Source organism: Xiphophorus couchianus, chromosome 18 (assembly GCF_001444195.1).
Source record: "Xiphophorus couchianus chromosome 18, X_couchianus-1.0, whole genome shotgun sequence".
Classification (NCBI taxonomy): Eukaryota; Metazoa; Chordata; class Actinopteri; order Cyprinodontiformes; family Poeciliidae; genus Xiphophorus; species Xiphophorus couchianus.
The window spans coordinates 10,824,605-10,843,260 of NC_040245.1; the positions used below are offsets into that span (position 1 = coordinate 10,824,605).

Consider the following 18,656-nt stretch of genomic DNA (forward strand, 5'->3'; position numbering starts at 1 on the left):
TAGGAATCTGTCACAAAAATGATCGTAGTGCCCTTATTTCTTACCCGATTTCTATGAATATAGCTTAAATTACAGCATTGCTAATATATATTATATCAACATAGAGTAATATATTGACCAGAATGCCCATTCAAACTGCATCATTGTTCACTTCAACAGCACCGAGACATAGGTTTTCAGGCGGGTCAGAGTTCACTTTTTCAGTCTGCATTATAATTTAAATTTGCATTTACACTCCCTAAACGAATCGGACTTTCTAGACAAATGAATTAGATTAAAGTAGAATAAACAACCCTGTTGTGAATGCACCCTAAAAGTCCATCTACTTTTCAGTCTACATTTCCACATTTTTCAAAGAATCCCTGATGCCATGCAGGGATTCTCGCATGGCAAGACCATGCAATATTCTTACCACTTAATAAATGATTTTAAATTGTGCTGCTGCAAGAAAACATGCATTTGTTTCAATCCTTTTGGAGCATTTTTACAGGGAGTACAGATAAAACTGGTTGCCACTTAAAGGTCATAAATCAGTAGACACAAGTTCACCTCAGGCTTGAAATAACATTCAAGGTTTTATTCAGGCTTTCCATACAGTACACCAGTCAGAAATATACAGTGGACCTTTAACAAAGGTCCGTTGCTTACATTGTCTAATCTGCAGTCATGAACGTTAAATCTTTTTAATGAAGGTCACGAAGCGTGAGCGTGTTTGAGAGTGCAGTACATCGTTTGTGTGTTCAGTCCAAGTTTTACATCCAAGCAGATGTCGCAGATAAATGTAATTTCCAAGGGTTGAAATCTATCTCTTCTTTCACATATCCTAAATATTCATCTGTCACGATGCCAAATATTGGCCGCATTTCACTTTGCTCCCCAGCTTCCCTCACATGTAACCATTCAGGTCTTCATCCCGCCGATATTCACAGTGTGACACAAAGGTACCGTGCTCTGGGGTTTGTGATGTCATGGTCAAAAAAGGTGATATTTGACCTGAGGAATATTTAAGATCAATGTCTCAAAAACTAACCATTTGATTTTACAGAGGGTAAAAGCTGCATGGTGAGATCTGGGCAGTGATTTAAAGTGCGCTCTCACAGCCTCTGCAGTTAGTGTAAAAAGACAAAGTAATCACAACTGATATCATGGCATATTATCCCAGAGGGTGGATTGCTGAATGCTGAAAGGGTTACAATTGAGCCTGTGAGCATCAGTATGCAGCGCCTTGCAAATATATTCATATCCAGGTAACGTATTTGACCATTTGACATGATGAACATTTGATGTGTGTGTGCTAAAAAGTAGCACATACAAGTTAAGTGGAAGGAAAATGATTGGCGGTTTCTTAAAATGTATTAATCACAACTAAAAATGTAAAAATCGTGGCATGGAGAAGATTTACAAAATCAACAAGTGATTCAACTTAAATATGTTGCATTAATTAGTAACAAGTAGCCAAATTGAATTTATCTAAGTTGATTAAGTTGTCAAGTTAAACTATTGCAATTACAGTAAATTTGACAAACTTCATTCAATTACTTATGTCAAATTATCACATTTTTTTAAGTTGGAGCTCCAGTCTAATTTTTCAGTGCGGATGGAAGTATCCTGTTGATGGATGATTATTGATTTTGCACATTTATCAAGTAGAGAAAAAACACGGTTGAAAGAAAGCTATAAGAAAGCAGCAACCATGGAAGAAGGTTTTCTGATCAGAGGAGAAAAAACAAAGACAATACTCTGAAGACACCATCCCCACACTGAAACATGGTGGTGGCAGCATCATGGTGTGGTTGGTGGGAGGAAACAAGAGGAGTTACTAGACAGCGAAAAACTTGGGACTGGGGTGGAGGTTCACCTTCTAGCAAGAAAAGTGACCTCAACTCTGCATTGGGATGCTTCAGATCACAGCATACTATTCTGCTTAAATTGAAACAGATTTTTCTTGGCAAAAAGCTGTTAAAACCATACACTATTCCTTCCACTTGAGAAATATGCACTACTTTTGTCGGTCCATTACATAAAATTCCAATTAAATGCACTGAAGTTTGTAGTTTAACATGATAAAATGTGGAAAAGTTCAAGAAGTAAAAGTAGTTGTGCAAGGCGCTGCATGATAGGGCTGTAGAGGGGAGGAGGGAGCTTTTTGTTTGACATATGATGAAATATAAAGCTCAATGTTTGTATAAAGAAGCTTTTTAAATGACTTTTTTCCCATTAATCAAAGCACATAATAAAGCTTTTCAAGTTAAACAAGATATCTAATTTCCCGTTTAAATACGAAGAAATTTTCAATGTCCGACCACAAATGATTGTGATTAATCTTGACTCACATTGTGCTCTTTCAAAATAATGTGGCGAGTCAAGTTTGATTTAAATTTTTTTAATATGGCTTTTTAGTTTGGAATGAATAAGAAGCCCTTTGACGTTTAATGACGGGCATTTTTTAAAAACTTGCTGGGCGCCCTTAGGATTGGCTACATAATGTGATTACTAAGTTAATCTAAGGTCCTGCTGGCGGCAGCTTAAAGAGTAACGTAGCGGGAGCAGTACAATCCGTGTTAATGAATGAGACAGCTCATTATGTCGCATTCCTGAGGATTCAAATGGTTTGCTACTGTGCTGCAGCATAAATTAACCGAAGAGATGGATGAAAATTACATTACCTGCTGCAGGCTTTAATGCAATAAGCCCACTGGTTAGTAACAGTCAAAATGAAAAAGCCTGATTGCTTTGTGTGTGTGTGTGTTTTTAAGGAGGCTTCCATTGCTACATGACCTGTATATTTGGGCAGTACTTAGCTGGACTGAAGGAAATGTGTCTCAGTGGGTCCAAGGTCAAAAAAGCACCAGTGAGCAAAAGCTCAGGCTAGAGGACAGTTTACATGTGTGGGCTTAGTGCAAGATATCGTGAGAAGTGGAAACAGCATTTTGACAGATTAATACTGTTTTCTTTCCTGAGTCTGCTGTATGTGCACAGTACTCTAACAATTTGTCCATAGGGTCACTGAGGATTTATTCTTTAACTAAAACTCTACAAACTGTAGGTAAAAATGCAGATTGTGCTCAAAGCGAAACCTTGGAATGTTCTAGTGTCTGACATCTAAAAGTGCCAGTCGTTGACCTTTATACTGACTATATATTGGTATGTACCCTGTGTTTTTACAGTAAATCATTTCAGCGACTGGTTTATGAATATACAACATCTTATACTACTCTTTTAAAGTTTTATATATATATAACTATATATATATATGTGCAAATTCCACAAAGTAGAACATTAACTGTATGAATAAGTTATCTATGTTTTGTGGGAAAGGTAGCTTTAACATCACTGTTTTGGTATAATCTGCCTGACTCTGTGGTCTGAACAATCGGATGTTTAAAGTACAGCTCAGAGTCAGTTCATCCCCTCACCAGTTTGCACCGACATGTTGCCATTTCATACCCACAACAGGTGTTTATATTTCTTTATACTGAAGTAATTAAAGAATTTAGAAACAGTCATAAAATCATAAAATCTCATATATAATTAAACTAATTTGTATATTATTTTCAGAAAACTTTGTATTTGCATTTATTCTGATCACTGGTCACTCCAAATCAAACCAAAATATTTCCTGAGTGACCTCCTGCAGGTAGGTGATAGTGACTGAATTCGTATAATCTCTTACTCATAAGACTATTAGTTTAATCTTAAAAATTAGATAGCAACACTTTGAACCTGGAAAGGTTGGGTACAAAATGAACAAAATAGAGAAGGGATCAAACAACCTGTAGCCTTAAAATATGCACTTGGCATCAAGACATAACAGCTTCGCTCCATAACTTGGACTATAAAAGATTTTTTCCTTAAAGGTTCTGTAGAAGAAAACATAGAAACATGCTTACAATAGCCTTCACACATGCAGTCAAAAAAAGATCTTTGTAAATGAACTAAACTTTGCATATTATTTTGGCAAGGGAGGAAATAAAACATCATTTTCTGCTATTATATTTCAACTCTCTACCCTTGGTTTTACACAATTTAAAAAAAATTGTTCATTTACGTAGATAAAAAATATCTTTTTTATATATATGCCACTGCACAAAAAGAGCAACAGACAACAAAATGAACCCACAAGTCAAAAAAGAGAAGCAAATGAGAATAAAAAGGTTGCATAATTGAATTCACATTGACAAATAGAAAAGCAGAGTGTTGGAGAGTAGTAGACTGTTGACGGGGAACTGCTTTTACAGTGAGAGTGACAAACTCCACGGCTGTGTAACCACAGGAGGCTTGAGTCACTAATGAACGCTGGATAAACGTAAACCGAAGAAAAGCAGGACACATTTATGGCCCTCTGTCTCCTCACTCTAAGGATATGTTTGTGTTTCGGACCTGAATGAAACCAGACATAACCACAGAACCTAAGAGCACAAGTGAACTCTGTCTGCCGGCTCTTACATTCATACATATATCTATATATATATTTTTTTTTTCTCCCAGGAGAAATGCATGCTGAGCATGTGTGCCATTCAGTAAAAAAAGGACTCAGACTAGCTCTGACCTGGAGTCTGTGGAGATTAGATCAGTGTTGTACTATGAAGAGACTCTGCATATAGCACAGGACATTGGCTCGGCTTTTAAGCTCGAGGTCACGACTTAGGCTTTTGTTAGAAGCACTGTAAGTAATAGGTAACCCAACCTCTATTATTAGACATTCCAGCATGTCATGTCAGAGAAATTGTCCTTTCCTATTGCACGCAGAGAGGATTGTACCGATGGCACTGAGCCCCATAAACATCCTTGGAGGAAACTAAATCTGGAGATAATCACCTGTAAGAAGCCGGGAGATTATGACAGTGGTGAGGAATGGAGAATAGAGTCAGTGGGGGATATCTGCAGCTGAATATTAGCAGAAACCAACTGTTGTCTTTTGGATACATGTAGAGCTACTTTGTTAGCAACATAAAGGAGTAGATCCTGACAAGGATCTGTGTGCAGCTGCACAGTTTTTAGCTTGAGCATAAAATATATAGTTCAAATTTCGATTGCTTACTTAAATGCGTGCTTTATATAAATTGTGTTTTGTTGCTTGATCAATGTAAAGTAGTGGTCCCTCCTTGAGTTTTAGCTAAAATCTTCAGAAAACACTGTAATTTAGAAATGCTACAATTCAGGCTTTATGGGTCCTGATGCACAAAACATCTAGATTTTTTTCTTTGTGCATCTAGATGTTTTGTGTTCTAGATGCACAAAACATCTAGAACACCTGTTCTGTGTTCTGTTCTGGGGATTTATGTTTGTACATAAATCCCACAGGCACTGCTCTGCAGCATTTTATGTGCATAACATCAGGTATATTTCTATTTACAACATTAATAATTATCAGATTTATTCTTTCATGTCCATATTAATACATACTTATGGTGTAGCTAACTCTGCAATTTGGACGGAAGGGATAAGGGCACATATCGGCACTCAACAGACTTTAGAACTGAATTAGTTGCTCCTGTTGACTCTGTGGCTTTTTGAGGGAAAAATACTTTAAAAAATGATTTACAAAGCTGTTTATGTCTAAATAATAAATTAATACAAGAGTTTAGTATTTTAGTGCAAAGAAATTAAGGACAGTTGACTTTTTAAAAATCATTTTAGAAACTATTGTGAGCAGTTAGCATCATTAGCCATTAGCTAAATGTCACAGCAGTATTTCTTTAATGTAATCGGGCAAATTTTTACATCTTTTGATATAAATGAAACATATTTTTAACATAAAACTATCATAACATTTAGGAAATTGTTTTACTTAGTAAAGCTTTAATTTTAAAATGTTAAAATTTTAAAATTTGCAAAAACAAAACAAAAAAAACAAAAATGGGGGAAAAATAAGATCATGGAATGGTGGTTTCACGTCGCAATCACTTCCAATCGGTCATGACTACTAATTTTATATTTAAGTGTTCATTTTAGCATTTTGTTTTAAGATTAAGCTGTTTACATCTGATATCACTCACTTTCATTTCAACATAATGACTTCATTATTAATATATATTATATCATAAAAAATTTATGTTATCCTGTCCCTGCTTGTAAAAAGTCTCTAACATGTGTGAAACATATTTAAATTGTGTATTTTAAAACAGGCTGTGATGTATCAAGTAACTAGGGGAAAGCAAAATTAAAATGTGTCAATATAAACCTCAACTACTTTGAAACCCAATATTTTATTTTCATTATACATTTCTAGTATCTTACATTTCTAAAGCGTTTGTTGGACATTAAACGCACCACCGTTTGAAGGATGTAGGTCACATTACATGTTGAAATGTGAGGCTAAAGGGTATCAGCTGTGTAAAAATAGGATGCCAAAGCTCCGAGGGGAGAAGGTGATGACTTGAGCATCTGATTGTCTCAGTCAGCGAAGGCTCGACCCTGAAGAGTGATAGAAGCACACCGTCCTGGCTGAAAACTTCTTTAGAATATAAAACGTAAGGTTCACTGAACTGTCTCTATATCTGGTTTCTTCAGCTCCCGCAGTGTTTGCTCTGCACTCTAAATTATGCATTTGTGCATATCTGTGAGGGCCCAGAAACACAATCATCATCCCAACAGGGGGTTCCCACAGTCTGCCACTCTTCCTCCTGTCTGCATTAAACAAGGTGCACCACTCTCTGTCATCATTTTCCTTGTCTTTCATATTATTCCCTTAATTTTCTTTAACGCTGCATGCATGCTGAAATCCAGTCAGGAAAAAGACTAAAAAAAAAAACTAAATTAAATCCACTGAGACTGAAAAACATCACGGCCCCTTAGAGAGAAGCTACATAACTGTTACACAGCTTGATCATTCAAGAAACACTGCTTCATGTAAACATGCCTTTATCAAATGGCTCACAGGCCTTAAGTGCCCTGAAGGTGGGCAGCTGATTTTAAGGAAGAAAAACAAAAGTCAAGGCTCTGTGTTGGAAAGATACAAGTGCTGTAGGTCTGCACTCACTTCAGATTTAGTCTGAAGATTAGCAACAAAAAAAAAAGTAGAAATCAGCTGCACATCCTCACAGCATTTAATAACAAAAATTACCAACTTGTCCCGTCCCACCCCCCCATACGATTCATGAATCAACCAGAGCAGTGAGAAATGCTTCACATGGAAAGAAAAATGAAAAGAGACAAACAGTTTGTAGGTTTGAAATAAACTTCTCATCCAACCCGTGGCCAAAGATAAATAAATCTATTTGGATATACTATGAATGAATAAATAATATAACCAGGTAGTACTCTATGTAATTGTTAGAGAATATTGAAGTATCTGGATGGCACCATTGTTTTTGAAAGCAAAAAAGTAATCTTAAGTGTTGTGTTGTAAAAAAAAATGTTTGAAGTTATAATAAGGTGATGAATTTCTCCTCCCCAATTAGTTCTCCTTCTGCTCTCCTTTTTCTTCTGCTTTTTTTTTCTCCTAGCGCACCAAAATGCTGGAGGGAGGATTGTATGGTTTGTGCTTTAGGAAAGACTCAAACTAACCATCCGTCTGTCCATTTGTTCACTCTTCAAAGTTTATGCAGCAGGAGAGCAGCAGGGGTTATTTCTGTCACTCGCGTCCCTCCCTGCCCCCTGTCTCCACAGCTGCCAGCTGAGAGGGAGGAAGGGAGGTGGAGGGGAGGTGAAGAAAAGAGTGTTTATGGTAGCTAGTCACTGTGTTTGTGTTGAAATCATCTTTTGCCAAGAGACAAAGCAAAAACATCGTCAGTCTTTCTCTCTCGGTTTGGCCTGTGTCGATGTTCCAGCAGAGGCGAGACATAATGTTCGGAGGCAGCTCCGTTTCTCCTGGCTTCAGTCTGGCTCTGACGGAGAGAGGATCGGAAAGGAAAAATGCTTCCTCTCTTCACTCCTCACTTTTGTATTATATGTTTCTCACACAGCTTGGTGATCCCCCCTCCCCTTGAGCAGCTTTAGGGTTTGTCAAGACCCTGACAGTTCTTCCGTTCCTCTTTTAATGATGTTGTCGTTCCTCCTCCTCATCCCGTCCCCTATCCTGCCCCCCCTTCCCTCAATTCTTTCAAGGGAAGCTGATGAAGTCCAGATGAAAAGCACCATCAGATGCATCACACACCTCAGTCATTTTCCAATTTCCCAAGAGAACATCATCACTATCTTCTTTCGAACCCTTTTTTTTCCCTCATTCTTCTCTCTCCGGCCCCATGTGGGTTGGATTTTTCTCATTACAGAGGATAAAAGGTAATTAGTTATAAAAGACAGACATATAAAATGGTAGGAATATCTTCTCATGAGACCATTGTGTTAATTAAGTCCATTCTGCAGAGAAAAACTTTTTGTCCTGATTTAGACTATTATGTTCTTAGTCCTCTGCCTCCTTCTCTTGATTTTCAAAGTTGCAGAGCCAGACTTTTGGTCATTTTACATTCTGTTTTCTTCCACCATCACAGAAAACTGATTGCCTTGCTTGGCAAAAAATGTGTCATCCATTTTCCCTCTTGAGCAGCCGTCCCAACCCCCTCTCCTTTTATTTTCAATGTTTTTGTCAGACATAGGCGGATTCGCTGGACTGAGTGCGTCCCAGGTTGGGCGGCTGGGACAGATGCGCCATGTCCTTCTTCCGGATCTCGCAGATAGACTTCCTGCGGGCCTGGACTCCCCTGATGGCGGCCTTGATCTTGCGCCAGCCCAGGTGGTTGAGCTCGGCCAGGTTGAGCACCACGCAGATGCCGCTAACAGCAAACATGAAGACCAGGAACACCGTCTTTTCCGTGGGCCGGGACACGTAGCACTCCACCTCCTTGAGGCAGGGGTAGCGGTCGCACTCGAAAATCCCAGGCACGCTGAAGCCATAAAGGAAGTACTGGCCTGCCAGGAAGCCAATTTCCAGTGCATTTCGAAACACGACTTGAATGATGTAAAAACGTGAGATTCCTTCCTGTCGCCGAACTTTGGAGCTCTTGCCATGGGTGAGACCCCGTGGAGCGTTGGGGATCTCTTTCACCTCCAAACAGTCGGGTTCCTCCTTTCCTCCCCCTCCATCTCCACCATGTTGGACTAGAATACCATTGATGTTGCGCAGCTTTCGCGCCCCGTCCCGTCCCCCGTAGTCCTTCTCCATTATGGGATAGAGGAAAGAGTAACGCCGGTCTCTTTGCTTGGCTGACTGGTGGACGGAGTAGGTGATGAAGCACAGGCTGGGAGTGCATACCAGTATGATCTGAAAGACCCAGTAGCGGATGTGGGAGATTGGGAAGGCTTTGTCATAGCAGGCTTGGTTGCAGCCCGGCTGCAGCGTGTTACATATGAACATAGTCTGTTCATCCTCGTACACCGTCTCTCCAACAATGGCCACGATCAGGATACGGAAGATCACCACAACGGTCAGCAAGATCCTACAGAGAAACACACACAGAGGAAGTTGTTACAGTCAGATACGTTTACTTCATTATGAAGGATTTTTTTCAGCAGAGGATCTACACTTGGAGTCTGCAACCTGAAGGTTCGGAGCTGCAAATGGTGCATTGGACCTTTCAGTGACTCTTAAAAACTTTGGCTAAAATCGGCTAATGATTTTAAATGCAGATATAAATATGTAATATATCTATACAAATGTGGGTGGTTTTAGAAGATTTTCAGGGTTTTAACACAACAAATCAACAAATACTTGTCTAATTTATTTTTTGTTTTGAAAATGTTTTGTTTTTCTAACCATAATTTTCCATATATATTATTATCCAATGTTTGTTTTCCCTATTTTTCTACTAAAAAATAAAAATAGAATGGTTTGACACTGTAATGTAATATTTCTTGCTGTCTGTGAAATAAATTGCTTCTGAAATTTAACTCAAATTTCAAATTTCTACTAATAATTATTAGTAGAAATTTCAAATTTCTACTAATAATTATTAGTAGATATAATTATTACTATTCATTCTAATTAATAATGACATAGTTTAATATGTAGTTTTGGTTTCATATATCTTTGTCTTTCTTAGGTTTGTTTACAATAAATTTTGAACCAGGCAAACACAATAACAGGAAAACATGCGACTGTCGTATTATTGATTAATATCGCAACAATATTCATTTAGATTAACCCACATCCTCCTCACTGTCTTTCTTTTTGTATTTTTAGAGATCCCAATGTGTTATGTGTCATCTTAGGAAACTCAGTCACTAAAATTTGTTATCAGGTGAGAGAATGAACAAAACATAAGAAGCTTACAAATGCAACGAATACTTTGTGGTTGCACACATTGATAATGTGATAATGATTATGATTTTATTATGCAATTCCAGTAAACACCAGCTCATTTATTCTCTATCTGCTTCTAGTTTTGACTATTGCACACATTCATTGTAGTATTGTTTCTGTGAACTAATGCAATGTAACAACATTTATTTCCAGTAAAATTTGCATTAATTTCTCTTCAGGGTTTGTGAATGTCAGGTTGTTTTGTGTCAACTAGTCTTTTACTTTATGTAGGCAATTCAATCGAGGCTGCATTCAAATTAAAGACGAAATACATTTTGTTGTCATCAGCATAATAATTAAGTGAAATGCTGTACTTCCTGAAAATCGACCCCAAATGCTGACAATGAAATAGGACTTAAGACCAACTTCTAGGATACACCAGGACAGGTAGGACCTGAAGAAGATGTAGTCTACTTTAGATTTTTAGACTACCGCACAAATTCTTTTCCAGCATACCCCAAAAAGTCTCAGTGGAGTTAAGGTCTAGACTCTTTGGTGGCCAATTCATGTGTGAAAATTGTGTCTTATGCTCCTCGAGGCACGATTGCACAATGTGAGCCAGATGAATTCTGGCATTGTTTTCTTAGAATATGCCTCTTCAGTGAAGAAGAAATTCCTTGACTGAGTAACCTGGTCATTCAGTGTCTTCAGGTGGTCAGCTGACCTCATTCTTTGGTCACACAATGTTGCTTAACCTATCCTGACCAACTGCATCCCCAGATCATAGCACTGCACCCACAGGCTCTATAAGCACAAGGCATGATGGAAGCATCACTTTCTGCGCTCAGGATCAAGACTTGTTGAATGTGTACGTTCTCTAGCCAAGTGAATCCTTTTTTCAGAGAATTGTTTCCTAAGGCGGCACAGCTGTTTAGTCACAGTTCCTTACTGTAACTCTTTTTGTATTTTTTTATTTTATTTTACAATGTGTGATTAATTTCTTTGTCATCCACATTTTTACTGCAAAGATAAAACTTCCTCATTATCCTTCCAGTTTTTATTAATGTCTTGAATCATTCCTTTTATGTTTTCTTTGCTTGATACATGCCCACAAATTGACCCTTCTGAAACAGACTTTCCAATGATCACAGCATGTGTCTTTGACATGGTTGTTTAGAAAATTACAGGCTATTCACTGCAATAGTTATAGTTAAATAACAATAAATAATCACACCTTCAGTCAAGGTCTTTTAAAGTATTTTAACTGCATGCCAGTTTGGTAGCTTATTGTGTGCCGTGGTCAGAACTGTTAAATGTGTTATTCTCCATTTAATTTATATACTTTTTCCCATAATGTCATAGAAACAAACAATAAAATATAGTTTGTTCCATCTCTAATCTAAGAAATTAAGGTAAAAACCACAAAACAGCAAAAACGTCCTAGTTCAAAACCCATAAAATATACAATCATACATGGTGACAAGAAACTTTAAGCAGAGCGTTGTACAATGCAGTCAATAGTTTGTTGATTTGATTAAGTTTTCTTGGATGGAATAATATGGTATTTTTCAAATGGACTTTTAATTAAAACTTGTAAGCAGTAACAGGAGCCAAGACCAAAATGGACTAATCAAATCCAAACTCAAAATGTTATATATGCTAATGATAAATAACATTAGCATAAATAACAACATTAGCATTATTTATTTATGTTATTTATGCTAATGTGTGACCCTTAACTCATTGCATGGGCAGGAGATGATTTTTTACACAAGAAATGTAGGTTGGAAGCTATGCACCACCTATAATCAAGCACTTAGCGTTGCTCTTGGATTCTGTTTCTTATCTCATTATCCTTCATAAACATTAAAGATTTGTTGTTGTTGTATCAACTTTCCCAACCACTTAGATCTTCTGCTTCTGGTCTGCTCTGCATCCACAGGTTCTGGTTCTGTTTGGTTCAGAACCAGAACCAAACATGGAAAAGCAGCAATCAGGTTTTATACTCAACTAATCTGAAACAAACGTACATAAAATTGGAAAACAGTCTAAACATGGAAATCCTTTAAATCAAGGATAAAAACCTATTTTAAAGTTGCCTTTTATTCATAATAACTGGAACATTGATCAATAGATTTGATGTATATTTTATGATTATTTTTTCTTGATTATTTTGAGTTTTTATTTTACGAAATGTATGATTTTATGCTAGTTTCAATGGTTGCATTTTTTATGTTTTTATAGTGTAAAACACTTTGAACAGCCTGTTTACTGAAATGTGTTATACAAATAAACTTGACTTGACTTCATAAAAAAATATTTGCATGGATCTGTTAAGAAATACCAGAATGAAATGCAAAGACATAGTGAGAACACCTATAGCTATCTGTAGGTAGAGGCTTACCTGTAGATTTACTGTAAAATCTCACGTAAAAATGAAAATATTCACAAAGCCAACACAGGAAAACAAGGAGCATGAAGCATACAATCTGTATTTGGAAGAGAAGAAGAAATCCTTGAGGAAGACGAAACAAATAAAACCCAAACTAATTAGATTGAGGGTCTTTGTGCGACTCTGAACCTACTTTTCCTGATAGGAATCAGCAGAGCTTCAAATCTCATTTATCAGTCTGAGAAAATGCTCTAAATGAAGAATAGTTACGAGTATTTCAGCTTGTGTCATCTGTCCTCATAACTCTGCTATCTGACAAAGGAAGAGTGTTTACGGGTAGCAAGGGATGATGGCGAATCTGTTTTTCTAATTTTAGGGTTTTGAGCAGCATTTAGCCCAGTTTTCATAGCAACCAGTTTGGATTCATTAAAGTTGGAGCTTTAATTGGCTCCAAAGACACACTGCATGCATAAATACAACACCACTTGTTGGCTGTTAGTTTTGCTGTGAAGCGACTCTGCCTGCAGTCCCATAGCAACAAGTGAGTCTGAGGCGACTTGTTTGCAGATTAGTTACTATTTCTGTTGGGTTGTGGGAAGACAAAGAGATTATTGATGCCAAAATGGTTCACTTCATTTCAGCCTGTGTGCATGTGTGCATTTTGATCTGAGTCTACCCGAGCATAACCTGACATGTTCTGACTTGATGTATCTGCACATTTATGCTGCAATTCTATAATGTTAGTAGATGGGATACAGTTTTATCTTCCTTCTTTATTCTGTTACCTTTCCGGCAGACAACTTTCTCTTTGTTCTTTCCTTACTTTATTCATTTCTCATTCATTTTTCAAGTCTTATGCTGAGAAAGCACTTCAGATAGCAGGCTTTTAGCAGTCCAATGAGCTTTCTGACTGTCTAACAATGTGACCAAGAATAGTGCAAGACTGCACACTGAACAACGAATCACATTTACTTTTAAATTTCTTGTTGGCAGGTATCTTTTAGCTTAGTCTTAAACAAATGTGAAGTTCTTTGTAAGATTCTCTTTAACTAATCCCCACAATTAACATAAATGTATAGTTTGATAAGTTTAAAACATTAAACTTGCCACTCTATTAGGTACAGCAGTTGTTATCTCAAATAGCTAATTAGTCAATCACATAACATCTTTGAAGTGAGTTAAAAACATTTAGACTGGGTGAAAACGACTTGAAATCCAACAGATTTACTAGGACTGGGCGATGGATTGATAATAATTTATATCTTAACAGACATGTGATCAATATCAACAGAATAAAACATTAGATAGAATGTTCAATAATTTCCCTGAACTCCAATCCAAAACTGCAAAGCATTCTGGGAGATGTAGGCAGAGGAAAGGCTTTAGCCACTCAGATTCTCAAGGCCAGCTAAGCAAGGTTGGTGGCATCAACTAACTCGCTCTTTGGTTACTTAGCAACAGCTAGCTCACTCAGTCTTTGGTTACCTAGCAACAAGCAGCCAGTAGCTTGCTCAAGCGGCAGTTTCAAGTTTTGCTCATGTTCCTCTTAACTGCTTAAAAGTAAAAATCAAAGGAGTGAAAGCTGTGGATGACACAGGAATGGCAACACCACACGTTTTGGTGGTATTTAAGATATTAAAAACAAAAAACTAATCAATAATTACTGATATTGACTGATATAACAATTATCAGTTGGTAATCTTATGACACATTTTTCAATCATATCGACCAGCCCTTAGGATTTGCAGTATATGACTGAAAACTGAATGCTCATAGCTGCCAGGTGGGTTGGTCCCAGTATTTCACAAACTGCTGATCTATTGGGATTTCCATCCACAACGTTCTCTCATATCTAAAATGTTTTTTTTTTAATCTAAGATATCCATTAAAATCTAGAAATTGCCTTTAATCAGTGGTTTAGGTAGGATGTGGTAGTGTAACTACATAAGCATTGTTTCCTCCCCAGTCCCTATGAGTATTGTTGCTGCCTATCTCTAGCCGTTCGTTAACACAGCACCCATCTTATGATTGCTATCCTTAGCAGGGTAATGCACCAATAAACTCCAACATTCTCCACAGTCACCAGATTTTAATCCAGTGAAGCATCTCTGTGATTGTGGTGCAGCAGGAGACTCTGACACAGATTCACGGCAGAGAAATCTGCAGCAAAAGCGAGATGCTATTCTGACAGCAAGGAGGAAAACCTCTAAGAAATGTTTCTGACACCTGGCTGAATCTACCGCAGAGATAAATTAAGGCAGTTTTGACGGTAAAAGGGGGGAGAAAAGGAAAACAAAGTGAAAATTGGAAATGAATAATAGTAAGGACCACTTAAATTTCAGTGTAAATCCCACAGGAACTAGTCTGAGATGGCGGTGGAGTCCAACTCTGCTGCACCTCAGACACTGCCAGATAATCATTAGATGGCATTTGGCTGTTTGAAGGGTAATCTACCAACAGTGCAGTAGCTTTGCCAGACTTGTGCGGCACAGATGTAAAGTCGAAGGGCAGAGTTAATCCGGTGGCGTGCAGCTCACATGTAACCCTCATCAAAAGCGACAGCTCACCAGTGGGGGCTGCCGAAATGAAAAACAAAAACTTGTCATCACCAATCTGCCCACCTGTAATCACGGCATGGGGACTGTGGGGGCTGGAGGGATGAAAGAATAAATGCTAAAAAAAAATGTAAAAGGCTTTTGCCCTTGTTGTGACATCGTTAAGGAGCTTAGTGTGCAGAGAATTGACAATACAGAACTCAGAGTGTATTGCTATAAATGAGCACATGTGCATAGAACCTACAGTACTGTATGGCCAGACACAAATCAAAGAAACAAAGCATCAGTCCTAAGTGCAAACCTCCAAAAAACTCGAAGTTCCAAACTGGGATAAAAAGATTAGAAAGTTAACCAAAACCACCAGTGCTGCTCAGACATCCTGTCCTTAAATTAAAAAGAGAAACCTGCCAGTACTGGGACAGAGTGTGAGGGTTAGACAGAAAAACCAGCAATGTAAGAAAATCTCATCACAGGGAATGGATTATATAATAGCTACCCCATGCAAACCCAGTTCTGTGTAATCTATGGCCGGGCTAAAGGGAGGAGTCTTACATTAGGTGGTGTGTTTTTTAATGCCAACACATAGCTGTAGATTATTGTACCCTGTTTGTCTCTCCAATCTTTTTTCAATTGTTTTTCAAAGAATATCTTGATGCATCTCAGTAAATAAGAATATAAACAAAAAGTTGACTTATTTCAGAAATTGACCTACTTTCAAAGTAAGTAAATTTAAAAATGGGGTTGATGTATTACACATAATAATTGCTTCCAACTTAATTGCTTTCTGCTCGGAGCAGATCTTTAACTGGAAAGTTTGTAGCCAGCTGCATCCCCTGCTCATATAATGAACACAATGTGCTGTCATAGTGATTTCTAACAAAAACATGTGCAGATTCTTGTTGTTGTGTTACTATCTATTTTTTTGTATTGCTTATCTTTTACAAAAAAAAAATTATTGTTGCTTTTTTGTCACCCATATCATAGATGATCAAACAAATGAAAATTCCAGATGAAGTGAAACTGAGTAAATACAAACAGTAGTTTTTAAAAGAAGATTCTCTAAGAGGAAAAAAGTCTTTCAAACCTCCATGACTCTGTGTGGAAAAAATAACCCCCATGCTTGTTAAATCAAGATTTACCAGTAATTAACTACATTACTTAGTTCAGTCAATAATGACCAAGAAATTCCCTCAATAGAACCCGTCTGACAACATGAAGCAGGTTATAAGATCTTCAACAACATCCTGTCCCTGTGGAAATTTAGGAACAGATGAGAAACAATTATTTTTTTGGGTTACCAAGATATTTCTAAGATAGTAGGTCTCCAGTGAAGTAAAGTGAAAACCATTATCCAAAAAATACAATTAAAAAATCAAATTAAAATACTCTGCCAGTTTGTCTCTGCACATGACATGGCTTATTGTAGCTTAATTGATGGAACTATAAATTCTGCTCTCTATCGTAAAGTATTTTTTCCAACCTTAACGTCACTGAGGTCATACAGCAGGATAAATGACTCAAATGAAACAAAATGAAGGTTTGGGAGTGGCCAAGTCAAAGTTCGTACTAAAATCCAGTTGAGATCGTGACTCAATATCTGTTAATGTTTGAAAACTCTCCAAAGTGTTTGAAATAAAATTATTCTACAAAGTAAAGTGAGTCAATTATTTTCCACAATGACTCAGTTTTCACAAACATTTAATGACAATTGTTGACATAAGAGTGGCCGCAGCAGTAATTAGGTTTAGACTGACTGCACTTTTCACAAAGAGCCAGGCAGGTTTGGAAAGCTTCGATTATAAATGAATCCATAAATGGAAATTTGCATTCTGTATCTACTCAGCGTATCTTTGTTTGATATTAAAATGTGTGTAATGATATGAAATATGCAAAAACAAATTTATAAGGAGGGAAATACAGTATTTGTTACCAAACTGTATTTATTGCTGACATCCTTTTGTTCAATGATCCTAAATCATGTGAAAAAAACTGATTTAGGATCAAAGTAATGTTAAAATTTATTAAATCCTAAATGTAGTAGTGAAGTCTGACTGATCCATTTCTATAAATATACTTGAAAGGGGTGACACACAATTTATAAATAGCACACATCTCCACACCCTTACACACTCCGTTCACAGCAGACAGCGTTTGTTGTTCCCTCTCACTAATGTGTTGCCTTTGTTAGCACACAAGCGGCGGTGATTATGCCGAAACATTATGCCAACTCGAAAAACGCCTCCTCTCCTACAACTGACCCGCCAGCTTTTGTCTCCCTCATTATCCGACGACAAAGATCCTGCCCCACCGTGCTCAAAGCTGGTATTACGGACACACAAGCCATTGTGGAAGAATTAAACGAGCACAATGATGTGAAGAGATAATGATAGTTGTGAAATCTGACAGGAGAAATCCCCGAGTGTTTCCCTCGTATTTGCATGCAGAGAGGAACCCAAATCATGCCAAAAACATTACATTACTTAGTTCCTGAAAAAAGTTTAGATGCAATTCACAGATCTATTACCTCCACTATATTTTTTAACAAAGAAGACTTGGATGCTGCTTGCTTAGCAGTTAGCGAGAAAAAGGTGAAGCAAAATGTGTGGTGGGAGCAGAGTGTTTCTCAGCATGTAAAGATGCAACCAAATGTAATGGTTATGGTTTAATGAGGCAAAACATATTGAAAAGGTACACACTTATTGTGGTAGTGTACTCAAGAGACACATTGTGTCCGCACTGAAGCAGCTCAGTGTGCTTTAGAGCGCAGGGACAAGGGTTGAGATGGTCATCATGAGCCCAAATACAATAATCAATGAAGAAATGACACCCAGATCGTCTGGAGAACTTGAATAATAAAGAGAAGGCAAAGGGTGCAGACACACGGCGTGAAGAATGAGGTTGAAAAGTGAAGGATGTGAGAGTGTGGAGATTATAACAAATAAGAGAGCAAATGAAAAAGATGGGTGATGGAAGAGCTGCTATGCCCCCCCTTTCACTTCAATCCCCTCCACTCAGCTCCCTTCTGCTAGTCGCCACGGCAACAGGCAAGGGGCAGAAAACGAAAATGAGGAGAGCGAAGTGTGCCGACGAGGAGCTAAGTCAACTAAAGAGCAGCGGCGGATTTGTTGCAGCAGTCACAGCTTGGCAGAGGTGTCTCGGAGAGGGTCATGCTAATTTGTTTCAAAAGCCCAAAGAGTTTGATGAAATTACACGGGCTAATCGATCAGCTGCGTGAATTTCTCTGAAGATGGGATTTAGTTTTGGGGAACCAGAACACACTCACAGCCTTTTAGTGGTCCACTAAAAAGCAATATTTCTTTTTTTCTTTTCAGTGTCAAACTTTAAAAGTCTGGTTCCACCAACAAACTGTTGATATATTTTCACATGAAGTGAGTTTTGTGCAGCCGAAAGAGTCACTCCAAGTTCAGCATATAAACAAGCTCGGTGTTATCAGTAACCTGCTAATCCTTTTTAGAACCTCAGCTTTTGTTGCTGTCACTTTCCATTCCATCACTACCTCATTGCTGGC

At 37.7% G+C, this 18,656-nt stretch overlaps 1 protein-coding gene across 2 annotated transcripts in view; it reads right to left on the reverse strand.

The window, feature by feature from the left end:
- Positions 1–544: 544 nt before the first annotated feature.
- gjd1b (gap junction protein delta 1b) overlaps positions 545–18,656 on the reverse strand; it is a 37,730-nt gene continuing 19,618 nt past the window's right edge. For both annotated transcript variants that reach the window (XM_027999353.1, XM_027999352.1), the window contains one exon: positions 545–9,377. In XM_027999353.1, the coding sequence (XP_027855154.1) occupies positions 8,528–9,377 (850 nt within the window). In that variant the 3' untranslated portion in view covers positions 545–8,527. The remainder of the gene's footprint in view (positions 9,378–18,656) is intronic.